The sequence below is a fragment of the Scophthalmus maximus genome, chromosome 7, assembly GCF_022379125.1.
Source record: "Scophthalmus maximus strain ysfricsl-2021 chromosome 7, ASM2237912v1, whole genome shotgun sequence".
NCBI lineage: Eukaryota > Metazoa > Chordata > Actinopteri > Pleuronectiformes > Scophthalmidae > Scophthalmus > Scophthalmus maximus.
In genome coordinates this window covers 2,126,225-2,149,466 of record NC_061521.1, presented here as the reverse complement: position 1 = coordinate 2,149,466, position 23,242 = coordinate 2,126,225, and the positions used below count along the sequence as shown (strand labels likewise).

At 45.5% G+C, this 23,242-nt stretch overlaps 1 protein-coding gene across 3 annotated transcripts in view; it reads right to left on the bottom strand.

Moving 5' to 3' along the window:
- Positions 1-22,338, bottom strand: part of cttnbp2 (cortactin binding protein 2) — a 76,492-nt gene extending 54,154 nt beyond the window's left edge. For 2 of the 3 annotated variants that reach the window (XM_047333001.1, XM_047333002.1), the window contains exons 1-2: positions 22,000-22,338; positions 14,630-14,737 (exon numbers count right to left, since the gene is read on the bottom strand). In XM_047333001.1, the coding sequence (XP_047188957.1) occupies positions 14,630-14,737; positions 22,000-22,080 (189 nt within the window). In that variant the 5' untranslated portion in view covers positions 22,081-22,338. The remainder of the gene's footprint in view (positions 1-14,629; positions 14,738-21,999) is intronic. The other variant, XM_035641488.2, reaches the window with a different exon arrangement.
- Positions 22,339-23,242: the final 904 nt, after the last annotated feature.

The window sequence follows — 23,242 nt, the reverse complement described above, 5'->3', positions numbered from 1 at the left end:
TGTGGGCAGAGGCACAAAAAGCCCCCCAACATCTGATAGGGCCGCAAGTGTGTTTATTTCTTACTTTGTGTGTGTGTGTGTGTGTGTGTGTGTGTGTGTGTGTGTGTGTGTGTGTGTGTGTGTGTGTGTGTGTGTCTCAGAGTTTGTGGAGCAGGCATGCGCATGCATATCTATTTTTCGGATTAAATGTTTGACAGCACTTTATGTCCAGCTGATTTAACCTCATGCTGGGAGGAAAAATATCTGTAAGCACAATCTCTCTCACACACACACAAACATGTGAGGATGTTTTATCACTGGTTCATGGATGAATACAAAATTTTAGGATCCAACCAATTAAGAGCGACGGGCACGCACAGACACACACACCTCGGTATATGTCAACACTGGTGCACTAGGCCTGAATGTGTGTATTACCACCTGCTTGGCAGGAGAGGTGAGATGAAATAGGCCGAAGTACAAGCCAAAGGAACTGTGTCCAACTGCTCCTCTGATATCACATCAGTTGAAAAACACAGAGCTCAGCAACCCTGACCCACCCACACCCACACACCCACACACACACACACACACACACACACACACACACACACACACACACACACACACACACACACACACACACACACACACACAGAGAGACAAATATAGACTGAAAAACAACACTGCGATGCTCCAAGTAGGAAAAAACAAATTGTTTGTCAAAGGGCAAAAGCAGTGGGTAAATGCTGAGCGTTCACCATTTTGTCAGACATTACTGATTAAAAAAAGTGCAAATGTGATGTTATTACAGAAAGGTTGGAATGAAAATGGGCAGGGTGGAGAAGAAACCGGAGTAAAAGAGTGACATGCAAGGAAGGGGAAGGATGGAATTTCAGGGGCCTTCGCTCAGAGACCGTTTCCAACTCTCAAGTCTTTAGGTATTAAGACCAAGTCAGCCCGACTGACGGGTCATTAAGATGCCCGTTCCACGCAGCCGCTGAATTACGAGTCAGAGTAAAGAGCAGCGGCGCATCGTGGGCCGAAGACGGAGATAATGTCCCAGCGACACTTAAGCCATCGCCCACTCAAGTTAAATTAGGCAGGTTGTGAGCGTGGGCATTAGTGTGGTTTTTAAATTCAGAGTTCAGAAGCGTTCCCCTTTATCCATTTCTTTTTCTGGTACATCTATGACTTGTAAGGCAGGACGTGGTGTTACAGCTGACGGCAACATTTGAACAAAATTCACTGGCATACATATGGATTTGTTAACTCCGGATCATGTGCACTTATGAAAATAAGGTTTAATGCTCAAACAGAGTGTGATTTTCACTCCCCCTGTCTTCGTGTGTCCCTTTAAGAAAAAATAAAAACTAGTCCATCACTCCTCCGCATGTTCATTAGATCACAATTTTCCTTCCAGCCGCTCAGAAAATGTCACACACAAAGGGAATATTCAACCGATACTATTGATTAGCCCAAAGTCGCCTCTAAAGGGCAATGAGCAGGCTAACACAGACTAACAGGGAAGCTATAGGGACACATTTAATCCCAAGGCACAGCTGCTGCAGTCATTAACAATCATTGCACAGAAATTAATACATTTTGCCTCATTAAAAAAACGTCTCAATTCACATTGCCTCACTAGAAGAGGCCACAGTAGAATATACTTCAATTACAAGATTACAGAGAAGAATCAGAGTGACAGTGACGCTCCCTGTCATACTGAAACGAAAAGGGTCGGATAAAGGAGGAGAACAAGAGGTTATAAGAGTCAGCAGAGAGGAAACTGAGTGGGGGGAGGTGAACCCCATCGACGAAGGCATCGTGGTGGAAACGGAGCGGTACAAAAAAAGGCATCGGCTCGGCCGTAAAACTGGTTTAAACGTCTTCTCCGGTGTTTTCGGCGCGAAGGAAAACTATCAGCTCTGTGTTTGACATTGAAATCGCTCTGAAGGTTCATTAGAGGTATAAAAAGACAGGAACAGTTGTGTTCCTTATCGACTGATCTATGAGAAAGTCCCTTGGAGATGCCACAAAGCCCAAGGTGATGGGTGTTATTCCTTTCAGACCCTACACAGAGATTTTCAATATACAACAACAGAAAACGGAAAATCTTATTTTGAGATCATGGATCTGGATTATCATACTTTCTTGCCTTATTAACTAAATAAATCCATATTATTACTCGACCTATCACTCCAGCACTAACTTGATGCTCTAAACACCACTGATACTGATGTAAAGTACATTTTCTTAGCTGTCTCTTGAATAGCCACTGGATCATTGATGCCTGCAGCTCTACACGAAGAGTGGCTTTAGCTCCTCCAGTATGATAAAAAGATAATTCGAACCCCAAGTATGTAAGCAAAGATCCTGAGGTGACTTCTGATTTCCACCAGTAACCCGTAAAGAGCACTTAACACCCTTTCTTTTGCCAATGAGCATTTTAAAAGTGTTTTATCCAATTCTGGGATCAAACTCCTCAAAACTTGTCAGTGTGGACCGATGTTTACAACCCATTTATTTTCCAGTTTGACCAACAACCATGTGTTTGTGCAGAGAAATGGTGAATCAGAATTTTTACGCAACTGAGCTTTTCCCCGTCCAGCCCCCGCAGCCAGGACCCAAACCCACCCTGGCACCTTGGCCCGGTCCTGCCAGGCGGCCGGTTGGGTCACTGGCAGGGCCGAAGCAGCAGGTACGCCCTTTAATCTGTGTCCGCCGTGTAGAGAAGTGCCGGCACCCTCTGACTGCGGTTACTCTCAGCCCAAGCACCGTCGCGGACCCAGAGTCTGCAGGTTTTCGTTCCCACAATGCACCACACTGGCTGACTCCGCTGATGAGCACGTCTTCATCCCGGGAGGAGGAACTACTTAGTGGAATGAGCTGCACAGAATAAAATCCTGCTCACAGTCGGGCCTAAAGGGCATCAGCATGAGAAACGCTTCTTCCGAGAACAGAAACATATCCCTGGTATAGCAACACCCAGATTTGACATAGCAACACCTAAGCAACACCAAGAATGTAATGTAAAAAATCGAATTTAATGCTAATGATTATTATTTCATTGACTTTTGGCAAAAACATAAAACCTCGCATAGTGTGACCACGACGTAGTGTGGCGACAGCGGTCAGGGGTCCTGACTGATACATTTATCCTAATAAATCAGCAGAAACGACCGCAAAGTAGAGCAACGGAGACAGACAACCTGGCCGTTCTCCCTGTGGGAGGTGACGGAGCAAAACGGTGAGGATCAGAGTCGCTGGGAGCCGGATTGGGACGAAGAACAGGTGCCCACAGGGCCCGCATCATGTGACGACAACCCGCAGCAGCCCTTTACCCCGTCACAGAGGGGGGGGTCCATTAATGCACCATACCTAAGTGTTTGGTTCTCACTTGGGGCGCACACTATCAATATCTGCACTGACAGAAAAAAATGAAACTGAGAATATAAACCCTGCTTTGTTCGGTCCCGACAGGTGGGACCTGCTGTCCCTCGTCAGCCACAAAATGCCCGGCGACTAGAAGCTGCGGACACAGAAAAGTCCAATTTCCCCCACGCAGAAAGCTTGTTTTCTGCCGATCCGACCAGAAATTGCTGTCAAGGGCGAGAAATGTCTAGACAAAGCGGTGGCTGTGTTGCAGCAGGAACACTCTCTTCACCCACATCAGTCCCGACCTCCAGCCCACCACCCAGGGCAGAGCACTCTGGCTCACCCAGAACAGGACGGCACCAGGAGCACACTTGCAAGCAGCATGAAAGCGGAGACGGGGGGAGGCTGTTTGCTAGCGGGCCGTTGTCTAGGAGAGGGATGGCGAATATGAGAGCAAAAAATGCACATGGAGTGCACTGCAGTAGCTGCTGAATGCTTGTAAATTTAATTGCTTGGGCTCGAATGCATTACTGCGAAGCCAACTGGGAGACAGTAAGTCGCGCTGGAGAGAGGCGCAATCGATTAATGGCAGAGGGGGGGTGGCTCACACCGACTCAACTCAAACCTTAAACACTCGGGACCATCAGCATCGGATATGAGCATAACCTATTGTGAATATGCAACAAACTGTACAGTTTCCCGACATTTATGTAGATGTTAACCTTTGAGTCGCTTTCACACCGACAATTCTCTGCCAGGTTACACGCGTTGCTCGGGTCAGTAGGGATTTATGGGTGCTGTATCAAATATGGTTATCACAGCAAATGACATGCACAGCATTCAAATGAGTTACTGGTCTATAAATAAGGTTCTATTATCAACTGGAGTCAGGATTAAAGCAAATACATTTTGGAATTGGAAGAGACTAATTGTGGTGTATGAGATCAATTATTTTAGGAGCACGGTACCAAGGGGACGGGCAGGATTCAGGGTTAATATAACTAATTTGTGGATTTCGGGGTAAACAAGAGGTATAATTTGCTAATTATCAATAACAATAACCGGTATTTTGGCCATAGATCAAAGTGTGTGAAAAAAGGATCACAAAAAAGATAACACTACATGCCGAGAGGGACATGAATTTTTTTTAATCTTTTACCACATTTTAAATCAATCCATCAAAAAGGTGTCAAGACATTTCACTCAAAACCACAACTGTCAACCAAAGTGAGCGGGACTCATCCTCAGGGGATAATGAATGTCTGTAAAAGATGTATTACAAGTCCATCCAATAGTCACCCAGACCAAATTCTTTGAACCGACTGAGCGACCAACCAACAAACCTACACATCCTCGGGGCCGTCTCTCTTATCTCACTCTAACATTCTGTGATCGCTTGGCATCAGCCAACAATCCCACGCCCATCCTCATCTTTGCCCGAAACAGCCCTCTCTTTTTTTTTTGTGTAATGACTCAGACGTTCTTTGACATTTCGATCGGAGCGTCTCTTCCACTCACAGTCTCTCACTCGCCTCCTCCTGTCATTCACACATTGAGACATCGGCCGCCATCTTTCCGTCACCATCTCACGCCGTAGCTCGAGCAACCTGCTTCCTGACAAGACACTCGGTGACGCGCGCTCGGTGCTCTCGGACTCTCTGCAGCAGGTGGCTGGTTCGTTGCTTGGCTCAAGGGCACTGAAGCAAGGATGAGCCAAAAAGAACCCGGAAACCTTTCGCAGAACCCTCGCTTCCTTTTCCCGTCTATTTTTAAGACTCCACCAATGGAAAGAAGTGAAAGATCAGGGTTGAAAAAACATTAAAAGTGACTAATCTGTTGGCAAATTTTCAAATCTTGTTGTAAATGTAAATGACACTGCAGTCATGAAAACTCTCCCGTGTCACACCCTTGGAACTGCTGGTGTTGATGCATCTAAAAGTTCAAACCGCTCCTCCCATACACCGGTCATTGTCGTCATGAAGGGAATGTAGCACCCTCTTTTGCTTTAACTGAAAACGATTATCATGCAGTGATATTGTGTATTTTTAAGCTTGGTGCTCTACAATGGTCCTTGGAAATGCTTTCAGCTAAGCTTTTACTTTGGAAGAAAGGCGTCCTCATCCTGTTTTGTGCGATAAAGCAATACAGAGACACCACCTTAGAATGTGAAATAGAGCAGAAGCTGAAAAGGCTTATTAATAATCATGATAATTATAGCCTGGCTAATACTGACATTTTGAGGCGCAGCCCAATTGAAACCATTTAGATTTTTAAAAAATTTAGTCAGAATCTACTAAATCTAAATGTGAAGTTATTAAAGGAGACATATTATCCGACGAAACCATTAAAATGAGGTCGTTGGTCGATTCACTGCTTGTGCATGCGTATTGTCACGTTTCTCCTGGAATTCTAAAGATGGCCGGCCATCGAGGTAACGTAACATTCAATGCATTTTCCATGATTTTATACTGATTTTAATGCAGCATTTATCTCCAATCAGGTTAGGGTTCGTTGTCATTTCAGACTAAAGTGAACATCAAGTGAAAAGGGTCATTAAATATGTTATATTGTGATTATGTATCAATTGCTGCTTTTCTCCTTTCTACCACAGCTAATAGCAGCAAAGATCTGCATCTGTTGAGTTCTTGCAGCTGGAAAACTCCCACGCTCCTCTCCGCTGCCTCTGGCCACATCAGCATCATCAGCAGCAGGAGAGAAGCAGGTTAACAGGCTGAACAGAGAACGACATGTTGTATTTGATGTAGAACGACGGAGAAGAGAGAAGAGCTGAAAAGACGGAAATCATTACAGCGAGGTCTCTCATATTGTTTCTTTCTGCTGGACACCATCTCTGCCGCACGCACGAGTGTGACACTTACAGACACGCACAGCAGCCAGGTCCTCACATCAACTGACCGAGAGACCCTGAGAAAGACAGAGGTTGGAAGGAGACCGAGTGGAACAGAGAGACTGGCCACTGATTTACCTAGAGAAATATATAACTATATATGACTTTTATATCAGTGATATATATTCACTTAATAGGTTGATCGTGTTTAAACTAATGCAGTCTTTTACAACAGACCATCAATAAATCCCCCGTCGTGAAGGTTATACTGTTTATTCTTTTAATTTCAACTGGGTTTAAAACAAAAGGAAAGGAGAAAAGTAGATGATGCAAAGGCAAAACTCTCATTTTGTCATGGATCCAGCTTCTGAACCTCGAGGACTTACTGCTTTTCTCTTGTCTCTTAATATCTTTGGACAAAAGAAAAAGATGTTTAAAGATTACAAATTGAGTTCTGGGAAAACCAAGAAAAGAAATTTAAAACATTAAAATTGAGGAATGAGCGTCAAGAAATAAAATGTTCTGATTTTATGTTTGACCCAGAAACATAACACATACAGACGTGGGTCTCGACTTCACAAGAACACCCCCAGCTACCAGTGAAAACCTGCTAGCAGAGCAAAGAGCTGATCACTGCCAGGGTGGAGGGTTCGACTCCCACCGGGGGCCGTCCCATTTTGAGATGTATGCACCGCAAGGCACGTTAGATAAAAGCTCCACTAAGAGGCATATGTCGTATAATTAAGTAAAGAATGGAGAAAGAGAGAGACTGAAGAGTGAAATGTGGGCCTATGGGGGGGGGTGTTACAGTGTGGCTGAGAGCGAGGATTAAGAGAGAAAGAGAGAGAGGGAGGGATGGCTGCTATGACCTACTTCTTGAGCACTTCACCAATCGCCTCATTTCACAGCCAAGACTTTTTTTTTTTTTTTTGCACAAGACACACACACGCAGCATGTACATGCAAAACATACACACAGACTGGATTAACACACGGGAGATCCGTGGACTGAGATGCACACAATTTGTGGACCGCAGAGCACATGAAGAATCCAAAGACCAGTTTCACATGCAGCAAAGCATTAGAGACATGAAGATGCAGTCAAACAGGCTGAAACAAAGACGTTCTTCCAGGCGCACACTCACATGCGGAGCAAGAGGAAAGGGTAAATCATGTAAAAGCCTTCAAGGTCGGACATAGAAATGCTTTTCAACGGAGACCAGTTTTGACCAGTGAGTCTTAGTTTGGGCAAATGGAGCCTAAAAACACACGTCCTTATACAATTATATCCACGAGAAGACCAACACATACACACAATAATGTTAAAAATATTACTACAATGAAGGCCATGAAATATTAGCCATACAACTGACATCATGCAGTATGAGACAGCCTCATAAACAGAGTTGGAAAAATTCCACTATCTCGTCAGAACCAAACCGAAACCAAACCCGTCAATGTAAAATTCGATAGGTTTTTCCTCAGCATTAGTCTGTATACATGTTCTAATGGCTCTGCCCATGATAGCCTGTCCATTGTTTCTCATCACTGTCTTCATCACTTTTTATCGGTCGGTTAATCTCTGTCTTTGAATCAACATTCCAAAATCACTAAATATTCAGTTTGCAGTTGGACATGACAAATGGAATTACAAACTTCTGAGACACTGTGAGCAGCAAATGTTTAGAACCTGAGGTTGAAAATGGAATAAATCATCTAATGAATTGTCGACTAATCATTGCTGCTTTAGTTTTCTTCCTCGAGCAAAAATGTCCCTACCCAAAAAAATCCTACTCCACGTGGTTCATACTATTTTCGGCACTTACATTTATTAGACATCAACTCTTAATTGAGTAATCCCAAAAATATAAATGCCAAATTTATCAATCATTTAAAGGAGGTCCTACATCCATTTTACATGCGCACACACTCAGACTTGCTCTTTCAACTCTGAGACAGTCCACCCCCCTGGGAGAGAACCCGTCTTCTGGGTTGACTGACAGCACTTCACAAACCAACCCCAGCATAAGACAGAAAAGAAAAAAGGACTGTCATAAGAAATGGGCTCTCCGGAGACGTCTGGGCGATACCACCTTCCCACAACTGGGGGGTGTTGGTGGTGAAGATGGACTCGGAGTCCTCATTCCTAAGTGGCATGTCAGTGGGAGGCAGTGAAACATGAGCTGGTGAGCCTGTGAGGGAGGGTCCAGGTTGGGGGGTCTGGTTGCTAGGCAGCCAACCGCTCAGAACAGGATGCTGATTGGCCTGTATGTGTGCGCGCCTGCGTGCGTGCGTGCTCTAAAGAAAGGGCACACCCAAGAAATGTGCACCTGATTTTTAAAAATGGAAATGAGAAAAAAGAGGAGAAAAGAGACAGAAACATGTACACTAGTTGTCTTTTAAACCCCGGCTGAATGTACATTCACATTTTCAGGCATTATACACACTGGTGGTTATTGTGTAGTGTGTTTAACCCATTTGTTTTTAGTTCAAATGTCTAAAAGTTCAGATTTATTGACAATAGTGCTCCTGAAGGACAATGATGCCTCCCACAAATGATGGGTCAGGTGGGGGGGGTGATAATATTGCTCAGTATTTTGGTCGGTTTGGAAAGAGAGAGAAACAATTCCCTTGTTTTCTACGGTCACAATTTTGGAACACATTACTGACCTCCTCGAGGAGGCTCTGTGAAGCATCCTCCTCTATGTGGAAACAAATAAATAAAACTGAAACTGCAGCTCTGGGAGCTGCACTGTGATTTTTAATATATTTCGGATTAAACGCGCGGCCCGGAGAGAGGGAAGAGATGCAGCAAGAGGAGGACCGAAATTCAAAGATTCCAGTGGAAGGAGAGAGATGGCAAGACAGTAATGATGAGTAATGAGCTGCCACAGAGTCCGTCCTCAGAGATAAGAACACAGGTAGAAACAACGAAGCAGCGAGCGACACAGTAAGAGAGCGCAGGATGTCCACAATGTAGAATATTCACAGGAACAAAAAGAGACAAACCGATACAGAAGAAGCCCGAAAGTGTTGAGTGTGTACGTGTATGTGTGTGTATTGAGGGGCGATATGTAAAGCCATAGCAACAGGGCATGCCTGAAATAGCTAGATGGTCGGAGATAACGTGACACTGGAGGAAGCCTGATGGCTCTGGGCATGTGTTGTGTTGTGCCAAGCATGTTTGAGCCCGGTGGTGACAGGAGCTTCATGGGCTCCCTTAGTCATATGGCAGATCACATGACTCCCCAGCACGCCTGTCGCCAGTGGGCAGAAACGCAGGCAGCCCAATCAGTGATTAATCAACTAATAACTAATAACTAACAAATTGCTGCAGCCCTGCAAGAGCGCCGTGCAAACATACGGGCATCATGGGAGGTATGACTATGTGGCAGCATCAATTTGGTTACTCTTTCCACAGTTATTGACTCCACTCAAATATATGAAAGTACTTCACATTTAGCTCATAGCTTGTCATATTGGTCCCTGGCTTCAATATAACTTTGCTATTGGGACTTGAGAAAAACACACTACTTGGAAAACAAACAACTTAGTCATGCACCAAAACAGACTGTAAGAAAATAACTGTCTGCCGTGTACAGCGTCAGGCTCATAGAGAGACAAGAGACTCTTAAAGGTGACATACTTTGCAAAAATCACTTTTTCAGTGTTTGTGCACATAACTGTTTGTATCTGTGGAGCCTGCCGGCCCACAAACTGTGAAAAAAGACCACCCTGTGGTTTATCCTGAGCTGGCTTCACCCTACAGCCTGGCTCTGAACAACTGGTTCAGATTTCTCTCCCACTGTGATGTCACAGTTGAACTCTTTTGTGGTAACCCCGCCTGCAATCTGAGAATCTCTACTCTCTTTTCTACACATTTTGAAATCGGTTGACCAATCACAACAGACTGGGCCAGCTGGCCAATTAGGGCAGACTGGGGTTTTACCATGAGGGGGGGCTAAAATAAATCCAGGCGTTTTATGGTGAGGGTGAAAAGAGGAGCTGCAGGAATGGGCAGTATGAGGACACCGATGCCTTTTCTGAACATAAGAGCATGTAAACCTTTTCAAGTGGTAACACACATCAAAAGTATGAACCTGAATATGAGCAGAATATGTCACCTTTAAGATCTAAGTGAACGCACTAACACTCTCTAAGAACTTGTCATCAACTAGTCTAACGAGGCAATAAGCTGCTTTTTCATTGCCCCCCCCCCCATTGATCATGATGGTCCTCGCCGTGTCATTTTCACAAAAGCACAGGCAGGCGTCCAATCTGGACACCGCCGTCTGTCCAATAACTCTCCCCCGCTGAGCCTGACAAGAACATAACTGCCCACCAGTCAGAAACCATTTCACACTGTTCAACCGTCCAGGATGGCTCGTGCCTCGGGCACACTACACGCTTTTCAGAGTCTTTGATCACTGTACCATTCATACTGCACGACGTGCTATCTTGTAATCGCAGGCTTGAAGTCGTTGTTGTTCGCTGTTCACACTACGTGACTCATCGGCGACAGGGGTTCACAAACTACACAATCCTTCACGGGGAGAAATGTCTCCAAAGTACTTCTGGCCCGAAAACACACACCAGAAGAGACACAGGGCCGACCATTCACGTCGTGAAGTCTTGATGTCAGATCGTCTGTCTCCGAAAGTCACAGTAAGGGTGCAGCTTCAAGCTTTGGGAAGCCAGATTTTGTTCCCATGCACTGGGCTACAAAAAGGCCGACAGCAGTCACCTACCAGTGCCCCTGGTGGCTGGTGTATTATTTTTTAAATGCAATGACCTTGACATGTATGGCTTCCATTCTGTGTGCGGCATCAAAGCTGAACAGCCTGTAAGCACAGTGTCTTTGTGAATCAACTTCTTTGTGTTCTTTTGGCTCTCAGATGTATCCACTTGGACTCAGGCTGCTGCTCAACCGTCGCTCAGTCACAAACTACCGCTTGTAAAGGAGTGAAGGCAGCTACATCGGTTTAGAAATGGACCTTGTACCTGTGGCTTCTCGATACAGATGAAACAGTTTCAGCTTCACGCTATGAGACTTGGGTAAAGTTGCTCTCGGCGCGGAAGAAGACGTGATGTCGCTGTCATTGGGCTAATCCGCCCGCGGCCTCCTTTCTTTGTCTCCAGGATGAAACCCGATACGGCAGCTCAGCCAGCTTTAGCCACACGCCAATTAATCTGCAGCGCCAAAGCCTCTTAATAACAGCCAAACGCCACAAACTGTCGCCGCGGTTGTGCCAAGTCATGGACGTTTGACTCACAAGCCATCGGTGTGGAAGTCTGATCTAAAACTGTCAGGGCTGAGGCTTCCCCCCCTTGTGTGGCTCATGTAAGTCAGCCACTGTAGTGTGTTTTGTTAATGCAGGCTAATGAGGCTGGTAAGTTTGATTTGTGATTTGATTTTAGAAGGGGGGGGGGGGGGTTTTCCAGTGAAATTGATTGCTCCGAAGCTGGTGGACAGACGATGCTTTTATTCGGGCTACTCGGGGGGAGCTGGGGAGAGAAGTGAAAAGCGAATGGATGGGGGAGTTGGATTAATCCTCTCTGTCACACTGTCCCTCTTCGTCAGACACGACGCCGGGCCTCCATTTTTCACTCTCTCTTTCTGCATCTCACCCGCCCTCGATCGTCTTCGCTCTGATTGAAACCGACGATCGGGGCCTCTCACTCTGGATCTATCTTTCTTAACTGGGTCTTTTATTTTTTCATCTCCCCCTTCTTCATGCCCTGCTCCTCCTCCTGTCTGACTCGGTCTCCCTCCCTCTCTCCCTCTCTCTGAACGGGGCTTATCTGCAACAGAACAAGCCGGCTCATTGTGTTTTTGCAAAGCCATGAGGGCGGCAGAGGGGAGGCTTATTTTATTGAAACCTGGATAGGATATCCATCCGCAGGGGAAATGTGGCCTGCAGGGACTCTAAAAAAGATGGGTGAAGTGGCGGTGAGGGCGGAAGAGAAAAACAACCAATACCCGCGGCAACACAGCGGGACGGGGAAGAGGTGACATTGGGACGAAGACTACAGGAAAGTCAAAGAAAGGGAGACGGCAGAAATAATAGATGAGGAAAGGTAGATTGACTGGAATAAATAAAGGGGAGGAAGTACGCTGCAAACTGAGAAGGTTCATATTACTGTCTGAATTCCAGCAAAACTGAAGACTGCAAAGTCACACAATAGGCTCAATATCGGGAAAACTGAACAAAACGTGTGCAGATTGAGAACCTGTCAACAGCTAAAGAAAAACACAACACGACAAGGAATGGCTATGGAGGGCCGCCGCACGACCAAAAGGTCACCGGTTCGATCGCTACAACGTGTAATCAGTGTTTTGGGTGCAACAGAGCAAGACACTTTGTGTCCTTTCAGAGAATCATCTACCAAGCCCCAAAAGAAAACTGAAGCATTTCATCTGAGCGTCCCTGTTCCCTCCCGGAGCCCTAACACGGTGACCAAATTGCAGGGTAAAAAAGGGCCTCGTTTAAAAGAAAAATCTGAGAAGACAGCCTTAAAGTAGAGCGTGGACAAGCTGAGCCGACCTCAATACAGAACTGCACGGAGCGAGGGACTTGCAAGGGACTGTTCAGAAATAACTCTGAATTCCTGCCCCTGCAAAGAACCAGCGACCTCCAACACGAGGGAACACAGAGTTATCATCTGTGCAACATCAGTATTCTGTAGCCACAGTCAGTTTATTAGGAACACCTGCCAAAGCTAAGGTCTCATACAGTCTAATACAACAGCCTTGCAATAAAGAAGATTATGCTATTCAGTTTTCATTCAGTGTTAACTGCATGATCAGGACCTGTCATCCTATCACAAATGCACTTCGACAGTACCACAAAGTACATTTCGCAAAGATGATCGTGGAGGTCAGTCAACCCCGCTTTCACAGAGTTCCGACACAAACTCTGAAACCTTCACAAGAAAGATTTCTTACGGGGCCGTTGTATCAGACTGCACTGGTAAATATGCGTGTTCAAAATGGACACAAATATAGACAATGTTCATATACTGGAAGGTGGAAATAGATTCATGCTATACAACTTTACAGCAACTTATCGGTTGTTTCATTCACAGAGTGCTATAACCACAGTATAATGGCATGTCGTCCATTCTGTCCACACTGTAAGCATAAGTTCTCTGTATGTGTCAATCCATTTTACTCTGTAAAATGATGTGCACATGCAGAGCACTGTAAGATTTGAAGACATTTCATTAACATTATTGCTTTAGTTTCTAGCTGGAGCTATTACATTCATTATTGATTAATGGAGATTCAATTGCTTTGTCTGTCAGAAAATAATGAATACTGCATATTATTGTTGTTCCACAATCCAAATAGAAGCATTAAAATGAAATGTATTATTATTATTATTATTATAAATGTCTTGGAATACAAACACAAACATATCCAGTTACTTTCATGTAAGACAAAGATGAGCGTCAAAGCTCAAAACATTTGAGAAGCTGCAACCAGTGAATGTTTGACAATTTTTGCAGTAAATGGGACTTCAGTAATTTGTATATTTTCTGACGACTGGCAGCACTCAATCAGCTAATCGTTGAAACTCTACTGTGTTTTGAAAAGTGTGATATTGTGTCTTATATTCTTCAAACCACTGCGACATACATATTATGGCGCAAACAAGTCCAAAAAAAAGGAATCTTACAGTTAACAAGAAAGAAAACCTTGTGCATCCATCTCAGCTGATAGGGCTAGAAGCCAATAACATTACAGAACAGATAAAACTTCAGCACAATGGGAGCCAACCAACTGAAATGGCTGGTTGAGCAGACTAACCACCGTCGAAATACCCTCAATACATTGATCAACAGTGTTCACAAGGAGCCGGTGCCCAAAATGTTCCTTATTTCTCAAGCTTCAAGAGTTTCACCAGCTAATAAAAAAACGAGTTGACCTCAAGCAGCACCTTCCCCCCGTTAGTTTTCAACAGTCACTAAAGAACAGCAGGAGCTTCAGTCATCTCTTTATTACTAAGCAGGTGGTGCCGGATGGAGACAAGGATTTGATCACACTGGCCTTTCTGGCAGGAAACAGAGCGTTAACCAGTCAGCTCCCATCCAACAAAGGCAATTAGAGAGACTGCTTATCAGCGGGTAATTACAGAGGGAAGAAAGAAACAGTGGGGCAGAGTCTTTCAGCATGGACACACAATTGTTCTGCATATTTCTGGGACAGAGCCACCGACTCAGATTTTGTGATATCGTATTAATTTAGCAGCTTTCATCACCATTCATCTTGCATTACAGCGAGTGACGCCAACTCGGTTCTGGGTCACAATTACAGCTAATCGTCTCATCTCAAGCCGTTTCACAAAGGCAGTCTGTTCTGAACGGGTTGTGTTCAATTAACCTGGTGGCAGTGGTTTAACTGGGAAGTGTTGTCCGGACTCACCCTCAGGGCCTCTATGACCAGGTCTCGGGCCTCCAGCTCTCCCTCCATGATGCTCAGCAGGGTGAGCAGCTCCGGCTTGCTCAGGTTATCCATGTTGAACTCACATTTCTGCAACACAGACCAAAGAAAGGCATGTCAGAATAATAACAACTGTTCATGTTTTTTTATGTTTAAGTTTTAAGGTATCAAACGTTGAAGGATAGGTCCACAATGTGTCTGACATACTAATTCAGTGCACACCTTAGCACGGAAACTGGTTTCCTAATGTGCTTGCTCTTAAATGAAAACCTAAGTGTTGATGGTCTTTTGTCCTGGAGTCATTATCGACCCCAGTCACCAGTTAATAAAGACGGATTTCAGCAGCGACGTGCGCACACAGACAAGGGGTAGAAAGCGTCCCAAAATGAACAAGGGCTTAGGAGGAGATCAACATGAGAAGTCGTTTTTGTGCCTAAAACGGCATGAATTGCAAAGGTAATGGGTGGGAAATGTTCATTATCCCGAGAAGTAAAACCGGCTTGTTAGCTCACAGAGCGGAATGAACCTAAGCTCAAACCATCTGGTCACAGTTTTGCATTTCATGAAGCCTGTGGAGGGTTTCACAGTGAAACTGCAGAAATAAACAGCAGTTCTCGGGTCAGACGGCTCCCACTATGTGTTTGATTAATGAATATTCTGTGCTTGGCGTGATTTGAGTTCCTAGGATGAGGATCGGTTACAATCAACTGGGAAGCAGACGATTACTTTGAGAGTAGAAAGCAGGATTGTCATACATGCTAATGTTACAAATAGGTTAACCACCGTGGTTTTAAAAAAAAAAGTATTGATTCACCCATAACACCTCCTATTTGACGGGTTTCCAGCAGCTGCTTTCTGTCCAAATAGTGAAAATGATAATAAGTTTTAACGTGGAAATGTTTTTGGGGGGGGGGCATTTAATTCTTGAGTAAACAAGGATTTAGAAAATATTTGCAAATTGCAAATCTATGTTGATTACAACAGTTGACCACAATCTTGTGACCTGCTACCCAATCAATTTTATCCCAGAATACGCATGCGCCCAGTAAAGTCTGTAAATAAGATTTTTACTGAAGAAATATTTTGAAGGTCACAGTCCATCACTATGCAAGCGTAGCATTTAGAAATCACTGAAAGTGTCCCAACTCATCACTCTCCATTTTACCTATAATTAACACCAATTTAAAAGGTTCCATCCCCTCATACCTCTTCAGAGATGGATTGGAAATTAAAGTTGCATAGATTTCTGTAACCCAAAAACAATGAGTTACAAACAGCAAGTTGCCACACAAAGGTGGACTCTCTCCGATTGTGGTTCAGGATGACAAATTGAGGTATGCTGACGTTGACTAGAAAAAAGTCGACTCATTAGTTAGTTTCAAAGATATTTCACATCGGAACAAAAGAAGTAAGACTGTCAAACCAGCTTTGGGCGGTCATTGATCTACTAGCCAAACAAAAAACCTTAAAGCCATGACACAAGGGTATATATAAAGAAACCTCTTTATAAATTCAATGCTTTTTATTTTTATATATAACCGACTGCTTTCAGACCTTTGACCGTGTAACACAAAAATCTGGCTATGAAGCTAAAAGCAAAAATTGCACAATCTATGTTGCCCCCACTTTAAGTAGACTTTGGGAAAAAGTTGCTTCCATGACTAAAGCACCACTTACTCCCAGTCTCCAACTGGTCTTGTTAAATGCTGCCCTCAAATTAGGCTAGATGTCCAGCTACCTCCAAGCCATTAAGTTCTAATTACATTTAGCGAGGTCATTAGACACCTATTTGGTCAGTAGCGACTGCAGGGCTCACGCGGGGAGATGACTGTAATTGGGACTGACCAGACCACTTCATGCTTCCCTTCATGTCAGTTAAAACCTTTCTTCCGGCCTCCTTTAAAAAGCAAAATGGCTGTGTTGCCTCGGTCTAGTCCACTTTACAGAACAAGGCGTGACTTATTTTTAGGTTAAGTCAATTTCATCACCAACAGTCTGACAGTCAGTCGGACTGGGAATCATGTTGTGCTATTACACAGGACATGTGTAGAACTAGAAATGGGGGGGGATTTTTTCTGGGGGGGTGCTAATTTGATTGTGTTCTTTAATGCGTCATTTATTCCATCTGCCTCTGAAACTCAGATGCAACTCACACAATGAACACATTACAATCAAATCATTTACTTAATTATAAACGGTATAAAAGGCTATCTAATTTCAAGTTAAAAATAAGTCCTAAGTGTGATGGTTTGTGGAAAAAAAGTTTGAACTACCTCAAAACATACAAAGCAGAATACTATGACTTTCTGTATATACAGTAGACTATTACTTGAGGTTTACTTTTAACCAGGGAGGATTTACTGGGGTTTTTTGGTATTTCATGTCTATAATAATTTCAAGATTTGGCGGTTTCAGATGAACCCAAATGTACTTTTGGTTGGACATTTGGATATTTGAAAGGGGACTTTGCAGTAATTTTTGGCAGTTTTTTGGCCAGGTGGTTAACTGAGAAAATAAATGGTAGGTTAATTGAATAATAAAATAAGAATTACTTGCAGCCATAATTTTGTTTTTGATTTGAGGAACAAAAAGTCTAGGAAAAGTAAATGAGGGACGGTTGAGTGGCTAACTCAAAACATGAGGTAAGTGACATAAGCTTAGCCTTTCTACCAATAAGATGTCAAATTTAACGATCTCCCAAGAGGCATTTTGTCTCGAAGACATCCTTATTTTGGTCCTATTCAGAGTGAGCTTCCTGTGGTATCCCGTTCACATCTCTAAACATCACGGCGGCATCTGGTTAGTCGACATTCCAAAGCCGAGCGTCAAATTGTTGTGTCAAGGAACATTGACGGGCATTGTCCTTATTCACAGCAAACACCTAAGTGACCTAAATGAGTGAAATTCTTGGCTGGACAGCCAAAAAAAATGACGTAACCCCGTCGCCAATTACCACGTTGGCGACTACTGCTGCAATCTGCTGGGAAAGCCACATCCAGCTGCATTCCCAATATCTGGAAGCTTTCTCACCAGGCGCTTTGTTCCATGAAGCTTTAACAAACCAAAGAGGCAAATGGAGGAAGTGCAGAAATGCGCTGCACATCAGGCAGATTGCTACCTGCTCTTTCTGGCGAAATTCAGTTGTTCGCCGGCCACTTACGCTTGATTTACAGGCCTACATCAAAACCTCCGCCAAGATAATTCCATTTCAGCAATGACTCACACATCTGCAGAGGTCCCTCGTGCAGAGTGTGACTTTGAACAGGCCGGTCTGAGTTTTTTTCAACAAGCTGCTACCTTCGATGTGTCCTTCACACGCTCCTGGGAAATATTTATTTCACCGCAAAGGGGGAAAAGTTCATGCTCAAACAACTGGAACAGTGGTCATAAATCCATATGAAAAAACAGGCCAAAGCTCTCTCCTCAAAAAGCTTTTCTTCAGAAATGTGATGTTTTAGCCAGAAAAGCTTTCTCAAGACAGGTGCTGACACATCCCATGTTTTATGCCCCCCCCCCCAAAAAACCCAGCTTTTATCAAAGGACGTTTTGTGGCTGGCCACACCAATATGGACCTTCTTCTTTTCAGAAAATGGTCTGGAAAGTCTTGCGTCAATCACGTTTTAGTTTAGGCAAACTCCGTTTTTGGTCTGGTGCCATCCTGGAAGTAAAAGCTGGAGAGATTCCGAGGCATCGATTCATTGGCTTCGAGCCTTCCATTTGATCCAGAAGCCCCCTTCTTCCCGGCAGCATTTTCACCACTCCAGAGAATGAGAGGACTCTTGATGGACAGCAACCTGAGCCACACTATTGTCATGGAGCCTTGGGTGGTGGGTAAGGTCAGGTGAGGGGAGGGTGGGGGTGGGGGCTAGAGTGGACTGCCACTCCCTCTCTGGCATTTCAGCACAGTGAGCAGGTGAGGGAAGCAAACACTAATCCGTTCCATGAGCCGTGAGCTGTGCGCCAAGGGCACGAGCAGCCTGGCCGGCGTTCAGAGGCTCGCTGTTAGCCCTGGTCCACTTAATAAGGCCCATGTCATTTCACCCGGAGCCACAAGGGACGGGAGCTGCTCGCTCTGTGAAAGTTCCCTCGCCGTGCACTGCTGGCAAACGCCTCATTACGCCTGTGGGTCGCACACAAACTCATGTCCTGCTACCGCGAGCACTAAACTGCACAATATGAAAGCCTGTAAATAAACACCTCGGAGATCTTTTGGACCACTGCTTACAAGGAAAACGCCACCGCAAGTTCGGGGAAATTATAGCAAAAAAAGTTTTCCTTTGCTTCTTTTCATATCTTACAATGCAGATAGTTTTTGGGTTCAATTGTCTATGTTTTGCAATAGCGGTCTCACAATGTTTCTATAGAGCCTATTTCTAACGATCTGTTGCAACGTCTTTGCCAGCCGTCCACACTACTCCAGAGTTTTTGAGCGCATGAAATTGGGAACTTTGGAAATGCTCTGGGCCCCATTTTATTTCGAAAACTCCAGAGCTGCGTTGTAGTATGGACGGGCAAAAACGTTTGGGAATGATGACACAGTCATTAGCATCCACTTCCTGATTGGTTCTTACCAGTCACACAACTTGACTCCCAGCTAAAACGTTGTAAAAACGTACTTTCAGAACTAGTTTCACCTCGTAGGCGGTTGAAGGAAAGCTATTCCTGCTCTTACTTTTCACCACCGTTGTTTCTCATTCGTCATATATGATACTGTAACTATGCAACCAACTGCAAAGTAGACAATCTGCTCCCTGTTCACGCCGATACGCACATGCTCAGTGTACGTGAATGGTCGCGAGGCATGCACTGTCGGGTGTGTTAGTATGCACAGGGATTAAAACTGACGCAGAAAGCTAAAACGCTAGCAGGGACGGATATCCTTATAGTTTCAAAACACAGTTTTAAAACTTTAACGTATTCATATGAGTCTAGGCTTATTCCACTCTGTTGACCTCTCCGGCTTGTTTACAGGGTTTACCATCTCCAACGTGCCACCACAAACCATATAACCACTGATGAGCACTCTCAGAAGTCCATTTCACAATAAGCCGACCCAAACACTAAAAACAAAGTTTGAAGATGGGGTTGCACTGGACAAACCAGGGTCTATTTTTTCATCATCCCGGTCTGTTACGGGAACATTCTATATGAACTTCATTTAAATACTTCTTAAGGGGTCTAATGGGACAATCAGGCAGCAAATTTATTAGACTTGTCTAGAATGGAAAAGAGGGAAAATGTGAAATTTGTTAACCTTCCTTTCCATTGTAATCCTTTGTCCTTTGTAAAGATTGCAAACGCCCACTTCCCAAAGACTCACCAACCACGCATGCCGTGCAAAGCATTTTCGATGCACAACAGATTCAAACCAATACTTGGAGGAGTGCAGCTCACTTTAGTTTCACCTCAAATAAAGATTTTATTACGTCAACGAGAGGTTTGTTTACGATCATCTCACTGCCCGTGTTTCCGCTCTAGCTGGACTCCCTTGTCCTCAGTTCTCATCACTTCACGTGGTTTAAGAAAGATAAACGTGAACTGCAACAGCAAAAGAAAGAAGCAGGCCATTTTAGCTTTAACTTCTGTTATGCACACGGTGACTGTCACACTAGCATGTGCTATGGTAAATGAGTGGGAGGTGACCAGCGGAGTGCCTTTCACTGACCTCTGACCCCTCTCTGGACTCTGGAGGACCGGCCCTCCAGAGTCCTCGCGAACAAGAAACTTCCCCCCACCAGGGGTCAACAACGGAGGGTCTGACATGGTTGAGCAAAGAGCAAAGTGCTTTATTTAACCATGGCAGGCACGGCGGTGGTGGTGGTGGGGGGCAGGGCACGGAGGCGGAAGCCCCCTTTCGTCGGCTGGAGCCAGGAGAAGGAAGAGTGCGCTGGCAGAGTGACGGGCGAGCCGAGGAGGCTGCCTGGCTCCCATGTCTCCGGAGCACCTGTTCGCCTCGCCGCTAAATGTAAAGTAGCCTCGAGGCAGTTCTGAGCGTCCCTGACACGGTACTCCTAGCTATGCCCGCTGAGTCACTGAAATTAAGACCAATTTAGAAAGGTGTCTGGTGAACAGGGCATCCACCCCCTCCTCCAACGGGCCGCCTCTGCCCCTCCATCCACCCCCGCGGCTCTTCTCCCACCTCTCTCTGTACGATCTCCGCAGCTCACCGGCTCAACCCACCCCCACTATCGCCCACCCGCCCACCTCGGGGACCGTGGTTCTTGCTGTTCTATTCCAGCCACTCCAAACGTTTCAAACCGGCCGACCTCTTCAATCCAATGCTCCGAACGAGTACCTTTTCTTTTGATGTTATATCACTGGATGTTGTACAATAAAACACAATGAGGGCAGGAACAGTGCCGGGAAGGCACCGATGTCCCATTTTGCGATAGTCGTCAGGTCAACAACAGCAGCCGGACAGGTAGCATCATGGAGCCAGCTGCAGGAGGGGAAGGGACGGATCAATTTGAACTGAGGGGTTGGCGAGCCAATGCCACGGCAACCCGTGAGAAATCACAACTAGGTGTGTGTGTGTGTGTGTGTGTGTGAGTAAACATGTGAAGCTCAACAAAGGGGCACTTCAACAGATACACTGTGTTGACTTGACTTGTCTCGTCTCGACCCGGCCTCCGGCCTGACAATCGGACGCAAACCTGTGGAAGATCAGTTCACAGAAGGATGGAGGACTCGCGTAGAGCTGACTGGCGGACGACAGAATCAGGACCCAATCAGCTCCACAGGGCCGGCTGAGATCATTTGAAAAATAAATTAATATATTAAATATATATTTATTTTTTAAAAATGAATGGTGGAATGAAATGTTGTCACCTCTAAGGGGGGGGGGGGGGGGTGACATCAACCACGGGGGAAGCTTCTATATTCCCAGATGAGAGTGTGGTGCGTGTCCGTGCGTATCGGCCCGCTGACTGAACCGCGCGCGAGCTCCAACCTTCTCTGCGCGCGCACACAATAACACTAACACAATAACACAACAACACAATAACACAACAACACAATAACACAACAACACAACAACACACTACCAGCTGCGCGATGGACGAGAGGCGGAACAAAAGAACGCGTCGCGCTGCTCGACGTGACACGAACGCGCACCGTCGTGCCCGGGTCCCGGGTCCCGGGGAGGGGGGTTCCACGGAAGCCTTGCGGCCCCTGTGTCGCCCCCAGCCCCGGCAGGAGGAACCCCCTTGTTGTTCCTCCAGACGTCGTCGCGAGTCTCCCGCCGCCCGCCGCCGTTGCTTCGCGAGACATGGATGCGCACCGCGCTTCTCCCACTTTCCGCCACTTTCCCCCGCGAAAGCCACGCGGACGAAGCCCCCCCCCCCGCGACTTACCGTGTCGACACTTCCCAGCACGGCGGCTGCCAGTGTCTGCACCGGCGGCGGCTGCTCTCCGCTGGCTCCCTCCGACGCCATCTTCGTACTGGAGCGGTCTGCTGGAGCGAGGGCGCATCCGGCACTCGTTAACTATTGCGCTGCTGATGGCAAATCCCACTGCGGGCGGCCATTGAAGGGGATAAAAAGGAAGAAAAGAAAAGGGGGGGGGGGGGGTTGACGGACTGGGGGAAGTGTGATGAAGTGGGGAGGACAGGTCTCCGTCCGCCGTGCAAAGCCTCCACAGCCGAGTGGTGAGACGGGGGCGAGCGCGCGGCCGCGTAGGCGTGGACCGACCGACCGACGCGGAGGAATCCAGATGCAGCCCCGGTGCGGTGCGGTGCGGTGCGGTGCGGGCGGACTGATTGACGGCAGCATTTGTCGGGGCCCCGGTCGCTGGAACACTTTGGCACAACGTATTGTCCCCCAAACAGCGGGGCCAGGGACCCCCAGGGGTCTGCGCAGCAGTACAGTGACAAAACACAAAAAACACACACTGATAAATAGCATTTTTATGACAAATACACTATTTTGGGATTTCTTTAATTAAAAGGCGATTGGTTTTGCAAATCCCATTAAATGTAAGCATGCGCAACTTCATGCAAGGCAGTAACCAACATTTTTGAAAAACCTGAGGTCAAGAGCCCCCAGCCCCCCAAAAAAATGAATAAATAAGGACTTTTGAAATTGCATTTGATGCTCTTCTATAGATGCTGTCTGTTTCCAGACAAGGAGCAAGAGGCACACGCAAAGTAACGTTAAAACAGCATTTCCACAGTGGGAAAAAAAAATGATCCAAAGTAACTATTACCCCTAGATTTCTGCCAGAGTAAATGTGCAGCAGAATAACTTCAAAATAAAAGAGCTCATCGTGCACAATGACCCATGTCAGTGTTATTGTATGTAAATGATATCTAGCGGTATAGGAATAGTATTGCTGGTACATTGTTATGCCATCTGCAGGTTGATGCTGGTCAAGGCATCGGATTGGCAAGAAATAGTAAACTGTTTGAATCACATATAGTGATATAAAAAGTCAACATTTCAAGTCCCCTTGAAATGTTGTGAAGTAGAAGCATAAAGTAGCACAAAATGAAAATAAATCAGTACCAAAAAGTTGTAGCGAGGTACAGTACACTAACTTCACAGTTTGTCACCGTGTCCGTGTTTTTGTTTAAACTCCTCACAGCTTCTTCGCAACTGC